At 41.7% G+C, this 23,768-nt stretch overlaps 1 protein-coding gene across 1 annotated transcript in view; it reads left to right on the top strand.

The window, feature by feature from the left end:
* GBE1 (1,4-alpha-glucan branching enzyme 1) overlaps positions 1–23,768 on the top strand; it is a 385,578-nt gene that overhangs the window by 63,441 nt on the left and 298,369 nt on the right. Inside the window, exon 2 of the mRNA XM_080656181.1 lies at positions 10,167–10,336. Within this exon, the coding sequence (XP_080512307.1) occupies positions 10,167–10,336 (170 nt within the window). The remainder of the gene's footprint in view (positions 1–10,166; positions 10,337–23,768) is intronic.

Here is a 23,768-nt window from a genome sequence, read left to right as displayed (position 1 = left end):
TATGCTTATGTTTAGGAAAAGGATAGATAATTAGCTTAATAAACATCCTATATAATAAAAATATAATATGCTAATTAGACTGGACATCCTTCCAGTCAACCTTCTGGATGAAGCCGTGGCTGGGAGGGTCGAGGCAGAGGCCAAGCCCCTTGCAGGAATTTCACACATCGGGCCTCTAGTAAATAATATAATGAAACAAAAGCAAAGTAAGTGTGTACTAAATTTAACTTAAAAATTTTTTTAAATTAAGAAACCGAAGTGAAATTGTTATTGGTGAAATGGCACCAGTTGTTGGATCTCAGTTCAACATTGGTTCTTGATTTGGTTGAAAAAGAATTTAGAGCCAAGGAACTCCAATTGAAAGAGTGGTAGAAAAAGTGAGCAGGCTGGGTTGTATGGACTCAGGAACAAATTACAGAGGCAAAAGAAGAGCCCTTGGAACTTAGGAGGAAGAAAGCAATGGTATGTGCCTTGAGGGAATAAAGGGGTGGGAAAGGCAAGGGCATGCTCAAAGGAGAAAGAGAGAGTGAGAGTGAGAGAGAGAACATGATGCTAGGGAAAGAAGAGGGTGGGGAAAGTCAAGGTCATAAGAGAGAGACAGACCAAGTGCTAAGTCCTTTGCTTGAGGGTTTTTATCTGGGGGTCTCAGTGGAGTATCTCAATAGAATATTTATCAGCTTTCCAAGTGTGTCCTTTCAGGGTCATAATCTCTACTGCATTGGTTGGTGGTAGCGCAGGGGCTCATTAGTCATCACAGCCGGTCCTGATGTCAACTATGTTATTGCCATCCTCACCTTGACGTTTTTCTGGGCCTGGAGCTGGAACACAACTGAGGCCCAGATGTTTTATTTAGTTTGACCAAAACTCTGTCTCTCTGGTCAACAGACGTGAGGCTTTGTTCCTAAGATTATTTTGGTGTGGGTCAGAACCTCATTGTCTTGAGGGCTTAGAGTGTTTGTGCAAGGTTTATGGGAGGAATACATTTTTTTACTCCAGCCCCCTTGTCCCTCCTTTAAGGGGGTCTACCACATGATTAGTGACATGCTAGTGAAGGAAAAATCAGGGGAAGGTCCATACCCTATGACCATTGATATGCTGGGGAGTAAAGATCACCCTGGTAAGTGAGGTCCCACCCTGGTTTTGCCCGTTGCTAGGATTCTTCTCCTGGTCACCTGTACCTGGCTTACCATTTCTACTCTGGTCATGTCTGTCTTCCTACTATATCATTCTCCCATCAAGGATTCTTGGCTCTCAATTTTCTAAGGGAAAGGGGTGTAGGGTCTCTTCTATGGCTACTTCCTGGTGAAGAAAGACAAAAATTTTCTTTCAGAGCCAGGAGATCCTTTCTCTCTGTCAGAGGGATGATGAGGTCTGGACCCAGAAGGAAATTGCAATTGTGTCTAGAGTCAGTAAGGAGCAGTATTTCTGGAGTACAAGTAGGGTTTATAACCAAATATCTAAGAAAATTAGAAAAAAATTAGGATCCAGTTCAGTGTATAGGTGGAAAAATATAAAATTTTGGAGAAAATTAACTAATCTAGAGTCTGATATCCACAACTGTGTATCATAGATTTTATTGAAACACAATTTCTCCTCCTCAAAATCACCCTCATTTTTATCAAACAGCCAAATTAAGTAAGACCAATTTATTTACTGTATAAGTCTGGTTTCAATTTGGCTTGATTATTTACATAAACACACAAGAACAGTAATTATACATATAGGCATTTTTACATCAGCTTTGCTAGAATCTCATAAGGACTCTCCAGATTGAATTTTAATTTGCCTCATAGGGCAAAGAAGCCAAGCCATGCAGTTGCCATTAGGCTTTGACTGCAATACCTTTAGATTTGGGTGAATTCCGCAAGTTCTTGAGGCTCCCCAAAACGTCTTGAGGTTGCCAATTCCAGGAAAGCAACCTTCATTTTTTACCTGAAAAGACTGCCATAAAACATGTACATAATCAGTGTACCAGGCTGTTTTCCCAAGGGACTTTTGTCAGATTTCAAAACTTTTTAGTGACATCCAGAATCTAGGTGTGTCTCTCTCAAAAATGACATTCCAGATAAAGTCTTCATTAATAAAACTACTTTCCAATTGTGTCCTGTTATAAGGAGATCAGATTCTTTTTGAATTCATGCAAACATATTTCCATAAAAAATAATAATGCTTACTCATTAAGAGCTGTCAAATTCTGGAGGGATCAGGTAGGGAGAAAATATATAATTTACCATATTGCTTTAAGAATACACTAAGTTTCTTTTTACCTGGAAAACAAAAGGAAAATCCTTGTCCTTTTAACAGAGTGAAAAAGAACCAAACTCCAACTCTGGATTAGCTTACTTTAGATTTTTAAATTTATTTACTGAATTAAATTAATTATTCAGTTTAACCATGTTATTTTCTCAAAATTTTTCTTTACAAACCTTAAACTTTCCCAGTCCCTTTTAGTTTATCTCTTTCTAACTCATTCAGGAACAATTATCTTTAGAGCAACTCACTTTCTTCTTTTTCCTTCTGAAAGTATCTCATGCTTTATACTTTCTATTACCCAAAACATACAGTTCCTTTTCAACTTAATTAGAATTTTTAATTATTAGAAATCTTAATTTCTAGCGACAACTGAAAAGTAAACAATTAGCTTTTTTTTAAATTAGAAAATACATTTTATGACTTCTAGAATCATACCCTTCCATTGACAAACATATTCATACTTTTAAGAGACATCTATATAATAAAGAGCAAGGGTCGTAATGACCGTTATGAATGAAGGCCTGACCAGACCTGAAGTCAGTGCTGGGTTGCTGTGGCGGCCCAGCACTGACTGGGGCTGCTGCTGGCACCCCGACCCAGCACCGACTACCTAGGGGGCTGCGGATCAGGCCTGGAGAGAGGCCTGCAGAGAGAGGGGCAGGGTCTGATCCATAGCCTCTGTGGCAGCCATTGATCAGAACTTGCTTCTCTTTCTCTCCTGGCCTGGCCAACAGCCGCTCCTCCATTTCTCTTCAGGCCTCCACTAGGCTGCTGATCAGCCCTGCCTTTCTGATCAGGCCCCGTTAGTAGGCCCAGAGATGCTGACTGGCATAGAAACTGACCAATCAGAACCAAATCTGGGTGAATGTAAGGAGCCAATGGCTGCCTAGGAGGTGGAGCTTTTGACGTTGACTGGCATAGAGACTGACCAATCAGGACCAAATCTGGGTGAAGGTAAGGAGCCAATGGCTGCCTAGGAGGCGGAGCTTTTGACACTGATTGGCATAGAAACTGACCAATCAGAACCAAATCTGGGTGAATGTAAAGAGCCAATGGCTGCCTAGGAGGCGGAGTTTTTGACGTTGACTGGCATAGAGACTAACCAATCAGGACCAAATCTGGGTGAATGTAAGGAGCCAATGGCTGCCTAGGAGGCGGAGCTTTAGACACTGACTGGCATAGAAACTGACCAATCAGAACCAAATTGGCCGGCAGAGGAGGGCAGTTGGGGGTGATTAGGGAGGCAGAGGCAGTTAGGGGTGATCAGGCCAGCAGGGGAGGGCCATTGGGGGCAAGATCAGGCCCACAGGGGAGGGCAGTTGGGAGTGAGATCAGGCCAGCAATGGAGGGATGTTAGGGGTGATCAGGCAGCCAGAGGCAGTTGGGGGTGAGATCAGGCAGGCAGGAAAGGGCAGTTAGGGGCAATCAGGCAGGCAGGAAGAGGCAGTTAGGGGTGATCAGGCAGGCAGGCAGAGAGGTTAGGGGCGATCAGGCAGGTAGGCAGAGGGTTTAGGGGCAATCAGGTAGGCAGGCAGGTGAGTGGTTAGGAGACATAGATTCCAGATTGTGGAAGGAGTGTCCAACCGCCAGTTAAGGCCTGGGGGGATCGGGTCTAAACTGGCAGTTGGACACCCCCCTAGGGCTCCATGATTGGAGTGGGTGCAGGCTGGGCTGAGGGAACCCCCACCTCCAAGCACGAATTCCGTGCACTGGGCCTCTTGTATCTTATCTAATAAAAGAGTAATATGCAAATTGACCGTACCTCCACTACACCCACAAGACACGTCCACCAGCCAATCAGGAGTGAGTATGCATATTAACCCAACCAAGATGGCTGCGGCCACAGAGCGAGCAGGAGGCTTGGGTTTCCCCAGCAATGGAGGAAGCCAAGCTTTCCGCACACCCTGGCCGGCCCTGGACTCCACTCAAAGCTACAAAGTTTCAATTATAGAAGATAAATAAATCCCAACAAAAATGGCTGCAGCCACGGAGCGAGCAGGAGGCTTGGGTTTCCCCAGCGATGGAGGAAGCCAAGTTCCTGGCCTGCTCTGGCCTCCGCCGAAGGCTACAAAGTTTCAATTATAGAAGATAAATAAATCCCAGATCTCAGGGCCTCTGCTTGGGTCACCAGGGGGCATGGCTGGCCTGTAAACCACCACAGGCCCCTTGCCCAGGCCGCCCCATGCTCCAAGGGAACCCCCACCCTGATCCAGGACACCCTTCAGGGCAAACCAGCTGGCCCACACCCATGCACCAGGCCTCTATCCTATCTAATAAAAGAGTAATATGCAAATTGACCATCACTCCAACACACAAGATGGCTGCCACTATGTGGTCAAAGATCCTGCCCCCATGTGGACACAAGATGGCCACCACAAGATGGCCAGCAGGGGAGGGCAGTTGGGAGGGATCAGGCCAGCAGGGGAGGGCAGTTGGGAGGGACCAGGCCTGCAAGGGAGGGCAGTTGGGGGTGATCAAGCCTGCAGGGGAGGGCAGTTAGGGGTGACCAGGCCAGCCGAGGAGGGAAGTTGGGGGCGACCGGGCAAGCAGGGAAGGGCTGTTGCGGGGGGGACCAGGCCTGCAGGGGAGGGCAGTTAGTGGTGACTAGGCCTTCAGGGGAGGGCAGTTAGCAGTGATCAGGTTGGCAGGGGAGCAGTTAGGCATCAATCAGGCTGGCAGGGGAGTGGTAGGGGGTGATCAGGCTGGCAGGCAGAAACGGTTAGGGGCAATCAGGAAGGCAGGCAGGTGAACAGTTGGGAGCCAGCAGTCCTGGATTGTGAGAGGGATGTCTGACTGCCCGTTTAGGCCCGATCCTACCAGATTGGAGAGCGTGCAGGGTGAGCTGAGGAACACCCACCCCCCGGTGCACAAGTTTTGTGCACCGGGCCTCTAGTCCTATATAATAAAAGGCTAATATGCAAATTGACTGAAAGGTGGAACAACGGGTTACTATGACACTCACTGACCACCAGGGGGCAGACGCTCAACACAGGAGCTGCCCCAAGGTGGTTAGTGCGTTCCCACAGGGGGAGCGCTGCTCAGCCAGAAGCCAGGCTCCCAGCTGGCAAGTGCAGGGGTGATGGCAGGAGCCTCTCCTGCCTCCACACCAGTGCTAAGGATGTCCAACTGCCGGTGGGCCTAAGCAGGCAGACGGATATTCCCTGAGGGCTCCCGGACTGCAAGAGGGCACAGGCCAGGCTGAGGGACTCCCCCAAGAGCATGAATTTCATGCACCAGGCCTCTAGTTTTTAATAAAACATAAGACATTCATTAACAGCTCCAAATCTATTTTCCAGTTTCTCTGTAATATAAAGCCAAAAGTAGGTAAACTTAAGATTGGTTTAGCCATCAATGTTTTAGTATCTCATGTTATTTCAGAATATTTAGATATTCAATAATATTTTAATCAAATCTTACTAATTTAGAAAGGAACAATTTACCTTCCAGAAATTTGCATTTTAAAAGATGGCCCAGATAAGAGGTCTTAAAGAAGACCAGGTATTTATATTTCAAAGGTACATGGAAAGAAAAGCACCGCCTCCTGGAATTACTTTGTTTTCATAAAGCCAGTTACTTGTAAGTTTTTTGAGATGAATAGGAGAGGTTTTGGAGAGGTAAAAGGATTTGGTGGGCTTTGAATTGTTTCTGGAGCCACACATCTGATCCTATAAAGACTTCATTTGTAAAAAAGGACAGTTTTTTTGAATACCTAAAGAATTGGGTTTTTACTGAAATATTGACAAAGGACTGACAAATCTATTCACATAATGTTGGAATTTTTTTTTTTTCCATCTGGGTACATTTTTTCTATTTTATAGATAGTACATAGCTTAGGTCTTCTCTGAGAGCCATAAAGGCTTGGATATGTTGTAGGCAGTGGGAACGGCACCAGGTGTCTGATTGGTGGGCTAAGACCAAACCTGGGTTCAGCAACCTTGGTACTTGAGTTCTGGCTAGGAAAGAATTCAGAGCAAGACTCAAACTGTAAGAGAACATTTATTTGGTAAATTACAGAGGTAGAAGTAATTCCTAGAAGAAATGGGCTTAGGAAAGTTATGAAGGTAAAGAAAGAGCCCTTGGAGCTTGGGAGTGCAGAAGCTAAAGGTAATGTGTCTGGGGCCGGGAGGGGCAGTGGGAAGGGAAAGGGAAAGACACAGTTGAGTTCCCAGTGGGGAGAGAGCACTGGGTCCTCTATCCTAAGGGTTTTAAGGCTGGAGATTTTAGGGGAGGTCCCAGGGAAATATCTTTATAGGACATTCAGCAGTTTTCCAGATGTGTCCATTCAGGGTTGTGATCTCCATTGATTGATTGGCCAGCACTGGGGAAGGGGTCATTATTCAATGCTGCTCGTCCTGATGTCAGCTAGGCTGGTTTTGTATTGCTTATCTAGGCCTGGAACTAAAATACAACTGAGGCATAGATGTTATCTCTAGCCAAGAAAGTCAGGGAGTCCAGACCAGCATATGCTAAGATGGGGAAAATGACCCTGGAGGCTAGATCCCACCCTACAATTGATTGTCCATTGTTAGGCACCTGGGATTTTCCACCCTTATGACCCTCTATCTATCTGGTCCAATGTCCTTGCTCTGCTCATCTAACTTCCTACAGCATATATGGAACTTGTGTCCATTTCCCTCTGGCGAAACAAAGTAAGTCTAACTGTAAGATAGTATTAAAATTAATGGTGCCATTAACTGGCCAAGCCTCTCCATTGACCACTTCATATTGGGGCCAGGCTGGGTTGCAAAACAAACTTGATGGACTCGGGTTGAATTTTTCCCAGTTAGTGAGAATATACCTCCAAAAAGGGTCTCTTAAGGCACTGTGGATTGTTTCCCCATCTACCGAGAGACCGATATGTAACAAGCTGAGAGTTAGAGGCATTCCTGCAAGTCCCTGGGCTGTCTTGGGCTGCCCTATGGTATAGTACGGCAGGTACCCTGTCACCTGGGAACTACCAGGATGTTGAGTGCTACCCCATGCTCTGAGGGCAGACTTACCATTGGTCACAGTGATGGTATGCCACTGTGGTGATGGACTTACTCTGCTCAGGTAGATGGACTCTACTCAACATGAAGCCAGTTTCTGTAAGCGAGGCATGCTATTTGATGGCCTCTGGCCTTAGCTAGCCCTACCAGAGGTTCCCATCATGTCTTCCCATACAAGGGGCTGTCACCTCCTGAGTCATCTGAACCTTCTTGCATGTCTTGGTTTTTCTCCCCAGCTGTATAATACAACCGTGAGGACTTGGAATACTAAGTAACCAAAGTTTATGTGTACATCCCAAGACAAATCAATTATTTAATTACAGTTGTGTTGGAATTCCCTATGGAGTCCCTGCATATTGTGAGGAACAACGTTGGGCACTTCCACAGAGATTCTTTGTCACCTAACAATACCTGAAATTCAAGCAGGAGGGAGGAAATGCTCCTTATGAGTTCAGGCTCTCATTTATCCAGCAAAGGGTTTTGTTCAGAAGGCAATTCCAATTAAAAAGCCAAAGTTAAACAACAACAACAACAACAACAACAACAACAACAACAAAACCCATGAAGAGACATCCACTTTATTTTTCTTCCTGTCCTCCTTAATCTTTAGCTCCACCTTCAGGATTTAAAAAAACAGCTCAAATAAACTTATGGCTTCTTACCTTAAAACAGGAAGGTCTGGAATTCCAAGAAAAATGCACCTAAGTTTACCAGATGCAATGTGGGGAGTCAGTGGGGTACAAGGGCCCCTGGTGGTAGGTACCTAGCACGGTCTGGGTCTACAAGGTAGTCCTGGAAGTGCTCCTCTGGGGTCCTGCCGTACTATGGCATGATAAGACAATCCAAGTCACAGCACCAAAATGAAAGAAATTGCTGAAATTGTTGAATTAATATTCAGAAACATTATTTCCTAAGTTGCCCATCTAAAATTAATAGATTAAAAACTATACAGATGACAACCTTAAATTTTAGTCACTGTTCAGTGACTGTTATAAAATAAGGGTCTGACATTCTTCTTTTCACTCATCTTTTTTATTTTTATTTTGTAATAATAAAACTTTTACTTTGTGCGTTTCTTTTTGTTGTTATTGTATATTCACTTGCAAATATAGCTGTGGTTCTATATTTGAAGATTCAGGGCTCATTCAGGACTCTGCTGCAATGACTGTTCATTTCTTTATGTGAGTTTGCATTTATAATCTTAATTGCCATAGACTTAGAATTATTTTAAATTTGACAATATTTTAATAATTCCTTATGTTTGAGTAGGAACTTATATAATGTCTTTATTTAGATTACTTTTACTTCTCAAAATTATGTGGGTTTTTGATCTTTAATGTAATGTACCTTTGCAAAAAAACCCCTCTCCTCACTCTTTTGTACTTGGTTGTCTATGGAATTATTTTTTTTATTCTTTGAATTTCAGTAGCTTAAACTGGAAGGTTTTGCATGTGCATGTTTGTGTGTTTGTTTTTTAATTTTTTTTTTTTTTTTTTGCAACACAGTACTCTCTTTTTAATATGGAGATTTAATTATTTACTTAAGGGGAAAATTTCCAGTTTTACATCTTCTATATCCATTTTATTTAGTTTTGTTAAGATTCACCAGCTATCCTTATTTGGATTTTTTGGGGTCAATTTTTACATTTCTCTTAGCTTCCCTTTAATATATTTGATTTCTTTGTCTTTTTCTTCTTCATTTAATCACATCAATTTTCAATTTATTCACTTAACTAATAACTTGCTAGTTTTGCTATATGTGCATTTTGTTCTCTGTTAATTCTAATTCATTTATTATTTTCCAATGATATATTTTGTTCCTCCTTTTGTTTCCTTACATCTGTAGCCCAATTTTACTTATTCTGTTGTTTTGGCATATAATCGCTCAACTCTTATTTTTAGTGAATTCATTTAAAATAAGTTGAAGTATAATGTGAAAGATATGTGGAAAGGTTCTTTTACTGAACAGCTCAGTTGGGGTGTTCTGTATTAGTCAGCTTCTTAAATTTTATATGTTCCCTGTGTATGCCCTAATGCCATCTTTCTGGTACTTTTATTGCTCACCCATCAGGGTATGGGGAAGTGCAGGAGAGGCTTATTGGCATTGCTAACTCATTGTGTAGTCCTGAAACCTTCACTTCTCATAGAGAGCACCTGCCACATAGTTTTACAAGTTTTGTTGTAGTTTGCTTCTTTCCAGATTTGGGGGTATTAGTGAAAATAGCAGTAGTTTTTTTGTTTTTTGTTTTTTTTACCAGTTTTGAATATGGACATGCCTCTAGCCTTTGTAGTTTGATGTGATCCATGTTCTTTCCATGCTTTTGCTAAAGTTAGGGCTAGGAAAATTTGGCCCTTCCATCTGATTTTGTAAATAAAGAGTTATTGGACCACAGCCACACCCATTCATTTACATATTGCCTTTGGCCACTTACATGCTTCAGAGACACAGCTGAGTTGAAACAGAGGCTGGGAAAGGCAGAAATATTTACTATTTGCCCCTTACCAGGAAAAATGTGCCAAAACCTGCTGTTGGGTAATTTTATCTATCTGGCTGGTTTTTGACTTTTCCTGTCATGTTATTAGGGATTAGAGGAGAAAGATATAGGAGGATCCTTCATTATACTATCTTGACATAGAAATTGCTATAATGCTGATTTTAAAATTTCATGGAATAAAATAATTATCCTATTTCCTCTCTTATGGTAAAGTGCTTGAAATGGTAAAAAATGTTAGTGGAATTACTAGTTATTTGAGATAAGAATGATTTTACCTACCAGGTAACATCTACCAATAAATGAAATTATTCACATGTCTTCTTTAATGATATCTTTTTTTCCCTTTTTTCTGAATAAGTGTAAAACAGATACTTAATTACAGTAGTAAAATAATTTAATTTCGTAACTTTCTTCTTTTGCATTTTTCACAGGTATAAGCGGTTTAACCAGACTTTGGACAACATTGGAGAGAATGAAGGTGGGATCGATAAGTTCTCCAGAGGCTATGAATCCTTTGGGGTCCACAGATGTGCGGATGGCGGTTTATACTGCAAGGAATGGGCCCCTGGAGCAGAAGGGGTTTTTCTTACTGGAGATTTCAGTAAGTATTTTGAAAGCATTAATGATGGTATTAGTATCTTATTAATCTATTTGAAACATAGACTTATTATATTTCATGTATATGATGAGATGAAGATAAGTGATTAGAAAAATTCTATTTTTCAGATAGAGCCACAGACTTTATTAACCTTTACTTTCATGTAGTATAAATGTTTTGCTATCATGTGATATATGTGTTCCTGAAAAACTTTATGTTCTGTAAAACCATGTGCCAGAAATAAGAGTTTATGAGAAAAATAGTGTTAGGCAGACTACTCCAAATTTACTCAACTTTGTTAGCAAGCTCTAAAAAAACCAATAGCAATCTGGGTGAAAATATTGGTGTAAGTTAAGTCTCCACTGGCATTTGCATCTGGTTAGCTGGCATTGTAGTTCTAGGATCCTGTATAGTCTGGTAACTTTTATGAAATCTCAATAAAAGTAGATATCTAATCTAGAGGGTAAACTTCTTTATCACTTAATTTACTTTTCCTTCTCCTTTTTTTTTTAAACCCAAAGGGAAATACTTCTCAGTTTTGTTATCTGTTCTGTTAATTTCATGGTGGACAGTTAACCCTATGGAAAGCATAGTAGTTTTAAAGGTTAGTTTTATTTTTCTTTATTGTTTAAAGCATTACATATGTCTCCTTTTTTCCCAATTGAGCCTCCCCCACTAAACCTCTCTCCCCCCCACCGCTGCCACTTCTGCCCCCCAGGACAAGCCCACACCACACCAGTGTCTGTCTCCATTGGTTAGCACATGGACATAATATGCACACATACATGTCCTTTGGTTGATCTCTCCCGCCTCCCCCACCCCTCCCCTGCCTTCCCTTTGAGGTTTGATGGTCTGTTTGATGCTTCTCTGTCTCTGGATCTGTTTTTGTTCATCAGTTTATGTTGCTCATTATATTCCACAAATGAGTGAGGTCAGGTGATATTTATCTTTCTCCGACTGGCTTATTTCACTTAGCTTAATTTTCTCCATGTCCATCCATGCTGTTGTGAATGGTAGGAGTTCTTTTTTTTTTTTTTTTTTTTTTTTACAGCAGTGTAGTATTCCATTGTGTAGATGTACCACAGTTTTCTAATCCACTCATCTGCTGATGGGCACTTAGGCTGTTTCCAAATCTTGGCTATGGTAAATTGTGCTGCTATGAACATAGGGGTGCATATGTCCTTCTGATTGGTGTTTCTGATTTCTTGGGATATATTCCCAGGTGTGGGATTACTGTGATGAATGGGAGTTCCATTTTTAATTTTTGAGGAATCTCCATACTGTTCTCCACAGTGGCTGCACCAGTCTGCATTCCCACCAGCAGTGCACGAGGGTTCCTTTTTCTCCACATCCTTGCCAGCTCTTGTCCTTGGTTGATTTGTTGGTGATAGCCATTCTGACAGGTGTGAGATGGTACCTCATTGTCATTTTGATTTGCATCTTTGGGATGATTAGTGACTTTGAGCATGTTTTCATATGTCTCTTGGCCTCCTCTATGTCCTCTTTTGAAAAGTGTCTAAGTCCTTTTTCAATTTTTTGATTGGATTGTTTATCTTCCTTTTGTTAAGTTGTATGAGTTCCCTGTAAATTTTGGAGATTAAACCCTTATCTGAGATAGCATTGGCAAATATGTTCTCCCATGCAGTGAGCTTTCTTGTTGTTCTTAGGCTCTACAGCAGCGGTTCTCAACCTGTGGGTCGCCACCCACAGGTTGAGAACCGCTAGCTGGGTCGCCTAAGACCATCGGAAAACACAGATATTTACATTACGATTCATTAACAGTAGCAAAATTACAGATATGAAGTAGCAACGAAAATAATTTTATGGTTGGGGGTCACCACAACATGAGGAACTGTATTAAAGGGTTGCGGCATTAGAAAGGTTGAGAACCACTGCTCTAAAGTCAATAAAACATTTTAAAAAATGTATTATGTCCTTCCTGATTGTGGTGGTGATAACATGACTGTATATATCTGTCAACTTTTATAGAACTATACATGTAAAAGACTCTTATTGCATATAAATTATACCCTAAGGAACCTAACTTTAAAAATGTTTTGATTTTATAATATACTAGAGGCCCGGTGCACGAAATTAGTGCACGGGGGGTGTCACTCAGCCCAGCCTGCACCCTTTCCAATCTGGGACCCCTCAAGGGATGTCCAACTGCCCGTTTAGGCCCGATCCCGGTGGACTGCTTGCTCCCAACTGCTCGCCTGCCTGCCTTCCTGATTGCCCCTAACCGCTTCTGCCTGCCAGCCTGATCACACCCTAACCACTCCCCTGCCAGCCTGATTGATGCTTAACTGCTCCCCTGCTAGCCTGTTTTCCCCTAACTGCCCTCCCCTGCAGGCCTGGTCACTCCTAACTGCCCTCCCCTGCAGGCCTGGTCCCCCCCAACTGCCCTCCCCTGCAGGCCTGAGTCCCTCCCAACTGCCCTCCCCTGCAGGCCTGGTCCCCCCCAACTGCCCTCCCCTTCAGGCTTGATCACCCCCAACTGCCCTCACTTGCAGACCTGGTCCCTCCCAACTGCCCTCCCTTGCTGGCCATCTTATGGTGGCCATCTTGTGTCCACATGGGGGCAGGATCTTTGACCACATGGGGGCAGCCGTCTTGTGTGTTGGAGTGATGGTCAATCTGCATATTACTCTTTTATTAGATAGGATAGAGGCCTGGTGCACGGGTGGGGGCCAGCTGGTTTGCCCTGAGGGTGTCCCAGATCAGGGTGGGGGTTCCCTTGGGGCATGGGGCAGCCTGGGAGAGGGGCCTGCGGTAGTTTGCAGGCTGGCCACGCCCCCTGGTGACCCAAGTGGAGGCCTTGGTATCTGGGGTTTATTTATCTTCTACAATTGAAACTTTGTAGCCTGGAGCAGAGCCAAGCCTTCTGCTTGCTCTGTGGCGGCAGCCATTTCTGTTGGAATTTATGTATCTTCTATAATTGAAACTTTGTAGCCTTAAGTGGAGGCCTGGGCCGATCAGGGTGTGCAGAAAACTTGGCTTCCTCCATCACTGGGGGCAACCCTAGCCTCCTGCTCTTTCTAGCTCCGTGGCTGGGTTTATGTATCTTCTATCATTGAAACTTTGCAGCCTTGAGTGGAGGCCTAGGCCGGCAAGGACAGGTGGAAAGCTTGGCTTCCTCCATTGCCAGGGAAACCCAAGCCTCCCTCCTGCTCTCTGTGGCTGTAGCCATCTTGGTTGAGTTTATTTGCATATTTGCTCCTGATTGGCTTGTGGGCGTGGCTTGTGGGCGTGGCTCGTGGGCGTGGCTTGTGGGTGTAGCAGAGTGATGGTTAATTTGCATATTACTCTTTTATTAGATAGGACTAGAGGTTTGGTCTATGAATTCGTGCACCGGTGGGATCTGGCTCGTCTGCCCTGATTAGGGCCGATTGGGCTTCGCCAGCCAGGGGGAGGGGACGTTGGAGGTTGGCTGGCCGGCCCTGCCCCCTGGTTGAACTCCTGGTCAAACTCCCGATCCAGGGGACAATTTGCATATTAGCCATTTATTATATAGGATGTATTGTCCAAGGCAGCATGGCTCAATTAAAATACAATGTAAGCCACTTATGTAATTCAGAAATTTTGGTTGCAGTATTAAAAAGTAAAAGGAGAATAGTTGAATTAATTTTAATAAGTTTACATTTTATTTGACCCAGTATATAAAAATCTTTTAAAATGTAATCAATCTAAAATTTGTTAGAAATATTTTCACTCTGTTGTTCTATCTATATTTATAAAAGCCTAAGCAACCATTCAACCAGTCGACCGTTCGACCGGTAGCTTTGATGCGCACTGACCACCACTGGGCAGATGCTTAACGTACAGCCATGGAAACATGTATCAGACTGATGAATCACAGAGGGAAGGAGGAGGGCAGGAAGAGATTAACCAAAGATCTTATATGCATACTAGAGGTTCATTGCACGGATTTGTGCACCGGTGGGGTCTCTTGGCCTGGTCTGTGGGGATTGGGCTGAAAATGGCAGTCCAACATCCCCCAAGGGGTCCCAGTTTGTGAGAGGGCACCGGCCAGGTGGAGGGACCCCATTGGTGCACGAATCCATGCACCGGGCCTCTGTTATCTTATAAAACGGTTATTTTTCATTGAAAATTCTTGATCTAATGAGAATTTAGCTTTAATAAGATTTTCAGTTTAGAATTGCATACCTAAGTTTCTGCAAATATAATGAAAAGTTTTAGTCACTATCTTGAGTAATAGTTTTGTAATGGGACAATCAATGGGTCTGTGCTGCTTTGAGCCAATTAATCAGATACAGGGTTGAATCAAATATGAGCATTTATTCCAATACTGCCAGCAGTATGGGAGAGCAGCAGGTCATCCACAAAAATCTGCTCTGCAGCTCCCCATAAGCCAGTTGCTTATATAGGGTTAAAGATTACATGGGGAAGTAGGGACCACAGGCATGGGGAAGTAGGTGGCTGGGGTGGGAATCTATTGTTTGGACAACTAGGTTGTTAATCTTTCCTTGAGAATGAACCACATTCCAAGTTTGACTCACAGGTCCCAAGGTTGACTCCCGGGTCCTGGGGGCATGTAACTCCCAGCCAGGTCAGAAGGTCCTTTCTTTAACCAACACAAGGCAATCATGGTTAACAGAGCATGATTAATATTTCTCATAACCATAGCTAGTCCCCAATATTCTATTCTTGCCTCTAATAGTTTTAAAATTGAGATGTGATAAAGTAATTAAATAAAATAAAAAATTTAGTTTTTCAGTTGAACTAACCTCATTTCAAGTGCTCATTAAACACCAGTGTCTAGTCACGGCTCCCTTATGGGAAAGCACAGGATACTGATACCTGCAAAATTTAATTAACCAATGTCATCCCAATAAATTGAGTTGAAAAATAAAATAGCAGTAATCTGAAACCAAACCAAATTGTATATAGGATTTAATGCTTAAATAGTAAAAGAATAATAATTTAAAAGATCTTTTATAAAGAGAAAACTAAAATTACCTAGTCCACAATTTAAGGTGAAAACCTCCTCTGTTAACTTTTTTATTTTTTACCCCACCCTTTGTGAAGGTGTATCACATAATTTAAAATCTCCTCATATCCTGGAGATAGCAGAATAGCAGTCTGTCAGTTATTTTCAGTCAACCATGGTTTAATCAATGGTTGTTTATTTTTACTGGAGAGATTGGGAAGGATAAGATAAATGAAATTATGATAGAAAATAGTTAAGAAGCTGCAGTATGCTGGGAAAATTTAAATGTCTAATCTATTTTCAAATCTAGATGAAGGGGTATCTTTTTTTTCTATCCAAAGTTACAGGGACTCAGGATCTCTTTATACATGGGATCTCAACTTCTTCTCACTGAAAGCATTGGTATTTTGAAAAAAAGCTTAAAAATTGAGAGTAGAACCAAAATTTTTAGTTAATAATGCTTTTAAAAGAATATTTCTTTTTAAGAAATAGGTACCTGGGGGAATCAAAGGTGGTGGCTGCAATAAAAAAATGGGCAAAGGACATAAACAGACGTTTTTCAAAGCGGACATACAGATGGCCAAGAGACATGAAAAACTCAAAGTCACTAATCATCAGAGAGATGCAAATTAAAACTATAATGAGGTATTACCTTACACCTGCTGGAATGGCTATCCTCAAAAAATCAACAAACAATAAATGCTGGTGAGGATGTGGAGAAAAGGGAACCCTGCCCTAGTACACTGCTGGTGGGAATTCAGACTGGTGTAACTATTGGTTTCTTAGGATATATTCCTAGAAGTGGGGTCACTGGGTCAAAAGGAAGTTCCATAGCCTAAGCAACTGGCTTATAGGGAGCTGCAGAGCAGATTTTTGTGGATAAAAACAATATGGTTTCCTCAAAAATTAAATATGGAACTCCTATTTGACCCAGTGACCCCACTTCTAGGAATATATCCTAAGAAACCAGTAACACTAATCAGAAAGAATATATGCACCCCTATGTTCATAGCAGCACAATTTTCAATAGCTAAGATCTGGAAACAGCCCAAGTGCCCATCAGTAGAAGAGTGGATAAAAAAGCAGTGGTACATTTACACAATGAAATACTATGCAGCTGTAATTAAGAAGGATCTCTTACCCTTTGAGATAGCATGGAGGGACCTAGAGAGTATCATGCCAAGTAAAATAAGTCAGTAAGAGAAAGACAAGTATCACATAATCTCACTTTTATATGTACTCATGAAAAAAATAAACTGATGAACAAAATAGTTCCAGAGACATTGAAACTTGCAACAGACTTATGAATTTTAGAGAGAAGGGTAGGGGTCAGGAAGAGATAATCAAAGAACATATATGCATATATGCATAATATATGGACATATAATGGTGTAATGAAGGCCTGGGGAAGGGCAGACTGGGGTGGAGGGGGTCAGGGGAGGAAAAATATGGGTATGGTTACACGACTCTGTAAACATTACAGACCTTGAATTTATACTTTAAGCAGGTAGACTTTATGTCTATAAATTATATTTCAATTAACTGGTTAAAATAGTAAAAAATATGCACATATTCCTGAATATTAATTTAATGACCTTCTAGAACATAGAACTTTGGTGATGATGACAACATGGCTGAAAATATACCTTTATATAAGTGAACCAACCATGCCTTTGTCTTTTGACTTCTCACCTGAGGATATGTGTGTTTTTTTGTTTGTTTGTTCGTTTTTTTATTTTTGTTTTTTAATTGATATTTTGGAGAGAGAGGCAGGGAGAGAGAGAAACATTCATCTGTGGGAAACATCAATCAGTTGCCTCCAGTATGTGCCTTGACCTGGAATCAAACCCACTACCTTTGGTGTATGGGAAGACACCCCAACCAACTGAGCTACCTGGCCAGGGCACCATGGTGGTTTTTATTTTTTTCATTTTTTAAAATATATTTTATTGATTTTTTACAGAGAGGAAGGGAGAGGAATAGAGAGTTAGAAACATTGATGAGAGAAAAACATCGATCAGGTGCCTCCTGCACACTCCCTACTGGGTATATGCCCGCAACCAAGGTACATGCCCTTGACCGGAATCGAACCTGGGACCCTTGAGTCCGTAGGCCAATGCTCTATCCACTGAGCCAAACTGGTTAGGACTCATTTTTTATTTTTTATTAATCATGATAAAGGGATTCTGTATTTTGTTTTCCCTTTATTTATATGAAATTTTATTTATTTTTTTATAAGAAGAGTTGAGCAATAATAGTCATTTTTCTTTGCTGAGATTTTTCTCATGATCAGAAATGTTAGGTAATTTTATTGTTAAGTCTTATAATGTATAGACTTGTGCTAAACCAAAGGAAAAGAAAATGCATGTTAATTGACTTATAAGTTACAGTATATTTATTAAAGAAAATGCAAATAAGGATTAAGATGTTTTTCTTAGAGCTTTTGCTAATGAGATAAAATGTTTTAAAAAGTGTTTAATTATATTTATATACACTCCTTTATCACCTGATAAATTTAACAGCAATAAATTTAAAAGATTCCATATCACACTGATATTTTTAAGAATTCTGTTTCTTACTGTGTCATTTAATGTAACACTAAGCTTAATATATGTGTATGTACTTGAAATATCACCTGAAAAACTCTTGCTTCTTTGCTTGTTGGCAAAGATTTAAAAAGTAACAAAATTTTATTTATATTTGTTATCATCACAGTGTGTATATAACTTAAAAACATTGCTTTTTTACCTATGTCTTACTCAACCCCCCATCCTATCTAATAAAAGAGAAACATGCAAATTGACTGTACCTCCACTATGCCCACCAGCCAATCAGAGCGAGTATGCAACTTAACCCAACTAAAATGGTGGCACTCATGGAGCTGGAGCAAGCAGGAGGCTTGGGTTGCCCCTGGTGATGGAGGAAGCCAAGCTTCCCGCCCGCCCTGGCCGGCCCTGGCCTCCACTCAAAGCTACAAAGTTTCAATTATAGAAGATAAATAAATCCCAGATACCTGCTTCCAGCCAGCCCTGGCCTCCCCTCAAGGAGGCGCTGAACAAAACAAAAGATAAAAAGGAGGGGCTGGGAGCCTGGATCGCTGGGGTGTGATCAGGCCAGGATGGGATGGCAATTGTGGGTGATCAGGCTGGTGGGGGGGTGGGGCCATTGGGGGTAAGCAAACCAGCAGGGGGGCTAGTTGGGCGCGAGCAGGCCATCAGTGGGGGTCAGTTAGAGGTGATCAGGACAGCGGGGGGGGCAGTTTGGAGTGAGCAGGCCACCAGGGGGGTAGTTGGGGGCGAGCAGGCCAGTGGGGAGGGAAGGTGAGGGCGAGCAGGCCAGCAGGGGGGGAAGTTGGGGGTGAGTAGGCTGGCATGGGGGGCAGTTGGGGGTGATCAGGCTGGCAGTGGGGCATTTGGGGGTGAGCAGGCCGGCAGTGGGGGGCAGTTGGGGGCGAGTAGACTGGCAGACAGAGTGGTTAGGGGCAATCAGGCAGGCAGGCAGGCAGGCAGGCAGGCGTGCGGCTGGAGCCAGCAGTCCCAGATTGCGAGAGGGATGTCCAACTGCCGGTTTAGGCCCGATCCCTGTAAACTGGCAGTAGGACATCCTTCGAGGGGTCCCAGATTGAAGAGGGTGCAGGCTGGGCTGAGGAACACCGCCCCCCCCCTCCATGCATGAATTTCGTGCACCGGGCCACTAGTCCTATCTAATAAAGAGGGAATATGCTAATTGACCCTCACAAGATGGCCTTGCCCAGTCCCCTCAGACCCGCTGGGGTAGCAGGCGGGCCCAGCTGCTCTGTGTGCCTGCCTCTGGAGTCCCCCAGTTCCCTCAGCCCCCCAGCTGCCCAGGGCCAGCCTGAGGCGCAAGCAAGCCTCATATGGCGGCTGCCCAGCCACCCAGGGCCGCCTGAGGCTTGCGCTGCTGGCAGTGGCAGCAGCAGAGGTGTGATGGGGGCATCGCCTTCCTCTGATCGCCAGGTCACCTCTCACCCCTGAGGGCTCCTGGACTGTGAGAGAGGGCAGGCCAGGCTGAGGGTTCCCCCCTCCAGTGCATGAATTTTCATGCACCGGACCTCTAGTAATAATATAAAACATACCTTCCAACACTAGCAACACAAACTTCTTTCTGCTCATAAATAAATTGTTGTTTCACATTTACCTGAAAATGAAACTTTTCTTAATTTCGTTTTTATCAAAATCATTACCTACTTATTTATGATAAATTTTCAGAAGTAATTAAAATTAAAGCATGTCTAGACTTTAATTTTGTATTATGGAAAGTTGTTCCTATAATAAAAATACTTTAGTATAGTGTTGTGATGTCTTTCTCCTCTTCTAATCATTTTAGAAATTGACTTCACTATATTCTTAGGGCTTACTTATATTGCTGGTAGATGTTTTTTATATTTTTATTTTTAGTTTTTCCATCTGACCTTAAGATATTTTAGGTGCAACTACTTAGAGTAGTCAAATATATATGATCTTCAAGAATGAAATTGTGTGAACTGGTATGTAAAAAAATGTAAATAGGTTGGGCTTTAGAGTTTTTAACTGTAGTTGAATTCTCTAAACTCAGTTCTTTATCTGGCTCAGTAGGGAAAAATGTAATCTTACCTGCCTAACTGGGTTGCTTTATAAACTAACTAGATTATGAGTGTGAAAATTAACTGCTACAGAAATTTTAATTGATAAAATAGAAAGAAACACAGAGTTATATTTGCAAAAGTATTTTTATTTCTTATTAAGATATTACTATTAATTTAAAAAGTCAGTTTAGCTTTGCAAAAGTCCAATGATTTTTGTCTCTGAAAAGTCCAAAACAACTGAGGTGGATCTGGCTTTTGCCATTCACATTGTTAAAACTTAGAAAGTAACTTTAAATATATTACTCAGATTTTTCTTCATTTGAGAGAATATGAAAAATATTTCTTTTTAGTCAATTATAAAAACCACAACTAGCTTCTTTTTTATTTTTATTGATTTCAGAGAGGAAGGGAGAGGGAGAAAGAGATAGAAACATCAATGATGAGAGAGAATCATTGATTGGCTGCCTCCTGCATGCCCCACACTGGGGATCAAGTCCGCAACCCAGAGATATGTGCCCTTGGCCGGAATGGAACCTGGGACCCTTCAGTCCACAGGCCTACACTGTATCCACTGAGCCAAACCGGCTAGGGACACAACTAGCTTCTTAAGCAGCTACCTGCCACTGTAGCAATTAAGGACAGTATATGCATAGTGGCATTCATCAAGATTTAATCATACCACCAAAAATGTATTTCTGGGCAAGTCAGGAAGTACATTAAAGATTTAAGATGAATTTCTAAAACTTTGTAATACAGCAAAGAATCATTCTTTAGAAAATTAAATGCGATTTAAAATATTGGAGTTTTAGAACTAAATCATGTCTATTGCAGGTTGCTAAATAATTGCTAAAAACTAGCCACTTTCCAGGAGCTAGGTGATAATAAGTAGAGAGAAAAGCAGTAAACTACATAGGTCAATATAAAATAATTGGGTTCCTATTTCACTATAACTGAAAACATTTCATTTAAAATTACCAAGTCTGGGAGTTAGGCACATTTAAAATAATCTAAATGTCTATTATTGATAGACTAAAAAAAAGTGGGGGAGCAACACCCTGAAATTTATACCTTATAGAGATAAGTAACCACAGATATTTTTTATAGAGTAGGAAAGATATCAAGGAGAATTTTAGCTTTGTTCTGATCAAATTTGTCCATAATTTAGTTACCAGTTATGCAATTGGAAGAAGTCTACAGCATCACAAAAGCCTTTATATTTCTTAATTCCACATACTTTGAAACAAAATGAACTCAACTGTGCTCTGTGGAGCAGTGTGGTTCTGTGCACTGTAACCAGTTTGCAGTGATATCTTGTCAGAAATTGGGAGTAGGCATTTGAAAACTTTAATAAGAGTTTGACAGTAACTTTATTTCTATTGAATGATAATGTAAAAATTGCAGCTTAACATTTAAAAGTATTATTTTGATTTTTTTAAGTAATTCATTTTATTATATTTTACATAAGTGTTGGTTTATAATAGGTTGGAAAATTAGTGATTATTATTTATTGGTTTTGAAGTCCTTTTTGGTTTGAAGTGGGATAGTTCCCATAGCAACCTCCTTTGTATTCTCTTCCTTCAGCTAAATCTATGGTGGCTGTGTTAGTCAGCTTTCACTGTTGTTTGCATGATACAGAAAACTCCAACACTTCATTGGCTTAAAACAGTCAAGCTTATATGTCTTGTTCATGTTGGTTACATTATCAGCTGTGTCTTATTCCCAATGTCAGATTCTTTCGAGGCTCAAGAGTGGTGGAACAGCCCCAATGTGTGACAAGCAGATCTCCTGATGGAGAGAAACAGCAATGGCGGGTTTGTATGGCTCTAAAAGCTTCAGCTTAGAAGTGGCAAATGTGCTCGACCAGTGTGGCTCAGTGGCTGAGTGTCGATCTATGAACCAGGAGGCCATGATTCAATTCAGGTCAGGGCACATGTCCAGGTTGTGGGCTCGATCCCCAGTGTGGGACGTGCAGGAGGCAGCCAACCAGTGATTCTCTCTCATCACTACTGTTTCTCTCTCTCTCTCTCTCTCTCTCTCTCTCTCTCTCTCTCTCTCTCCCTACCCCACCCCCCCTCTTCTTCTCTGAAACCAATAAAAATATATTTTAAAAAAAGAAAGAAAAAAGAAGTGGGAACTATGACTTGTTCATTAACTATCAAGCCTTATGGACAAGGCTTATGTCAATGAGAAATGGAAGCAGAATCCCCTATTATGGAGGTTCATGAAAACCTGGGACAAATAACATAAATGACCCTTGTGGCAAATAACCAATAACACATCTTTTAATATAATGTGTAAAGTTCCCAGGTTGTTTGATATTCTAGATATCTTATAGTCTTTTTTTGGGGGGGGTGGTGGGGGGGACGCAGAGAAGAGTGGTTAGGTAGCATAGTGCTTCCTAGTTAGATTGCTGAGAAGGATCTCCACTGACCCTGGATTTAAGTGGAACTTGGGGTATTTTCTCAGGTGGACATTTTCAGCAGCACCCTGTGGGATATCTGAGTGCATTTTCCTTGTGTGATTTCCCATCAGTTTGGCTTATCTGTCATTGGGATGTTTCTAGAAAGCAAATTTCTGGGGTAGTTGGTGATTCTTTTATATTTTCTTTTCATGTTTTCTTCCATTTTTTATTCTTTTCTAATTTTTATTTTTTATTCTTTATTGATTAAGGTATTACATATGTCTCCTTCCCCCCCAAACCCCTCCCCCGTCATAACATGCCCTCACCCGCCTAGTGTCTGTGTCCATTGGTTATGCTTATATGCATGCATACAAGAACTTTAGTTGATCGTTGATCTCTCCCACCTCCCCCCACCCTCCCCTGCCTTCCCTCTCAGGTTTGATGGTCTCTTCGATGCTTCTCTGTTTCTGGGTCTGTTTTTGTTAATCAGTTTATGTTGTTTATTATATTCCACAAATGAGTGAGGTCAGGTGATATTTATCTTTCTCCGACTGGCTTATTTCACTTAGCTTAATGTTCTCCATGTCCATCCATGCTGTTGTGAATGGTAGTAGTTCTTTTTTTTTTTTTTTTTTTTTTTTACAGCAGTGTAGTATTCCATTGTGTAGATGTACCACAGTTTTCTAATCCACTCATCTGCTGATGGGCACTTAGGCTGTTTCCAAATCTTAGCTATGGTGAATTGTGCTGCTATGAACATAGGGGTGCATATATCCTTTCTGATTCGTGTTTCTAGTTTCTTGGGATATATTCCTAGAAGTGGGATCACTGGGTCAAATGGGAGTTCCATTTTTAATTTTTGAGGAATCTCCATACTGTTCTCCACAGTGGCTGTACCAGTCTGCATTCCCACCAGGTTTGCATGAGGGTTCCTTTTTCTCCACATCCTTGCCAGCTCTTGTCCTTGGTTGATTTGTTGGTGATAGCCATTCTGACAGGTGTGAGATGGTACCTCATTGTCATTTTGATTTGCATCTTTGGGATGATTAGTGACTTTGAGCATGTTTTCATATGTCTCTTGGCCTCCTGTATGTCCTCTTTTGAAAAGTGTCTGTCTAGGTCAGTGGTCGGCAAACTGCGGCTCGTGAGCCGCGGTTTGCCACTCTGTTGACTAATGAGTTTGCCAACCACTGATCTAGGTCCTTTGTCAATTTTTTTATTGGATTGTTTATCTTCCTTTTGTTAAGTTGTATGAGTTTCCTGTAAATTTTGGAGATTAAACCCTTATCTGAGATAGCATTGGCAAATATGTTCTCCCATGCAGTGGGCTTTCTTGTTGTTCTGTTGATGGTTTCTTTTGCTGTGGGGTGAAATGTTCTTTGGGGTGAAATTTTCTGAAGATGTCAATTATGTCCATCTGATCTAGGGAGTCATTTAGGATTGCTGTTTCTTTGCTGATTTTTTGTCTAGAGAATTTATCCAGTGATGTCAGTGGGGT

Source organism: Plecotus auritus (assembly GCF_963455305.1).
Source record: "Plecotus auritus genome assembly, chromosome: 2".
Classification (NCBI taxonomy): Eukaryota; Metazoa; Chordata; class Mammalia; order Chiroptera; family Vespertilionidae; genus Plecotus; species Plecotus auritus.
Note: the sequence above shows the minus strand (reverse complement) of the source record. Positions and strands in the feature narration are given on the sequence as shown.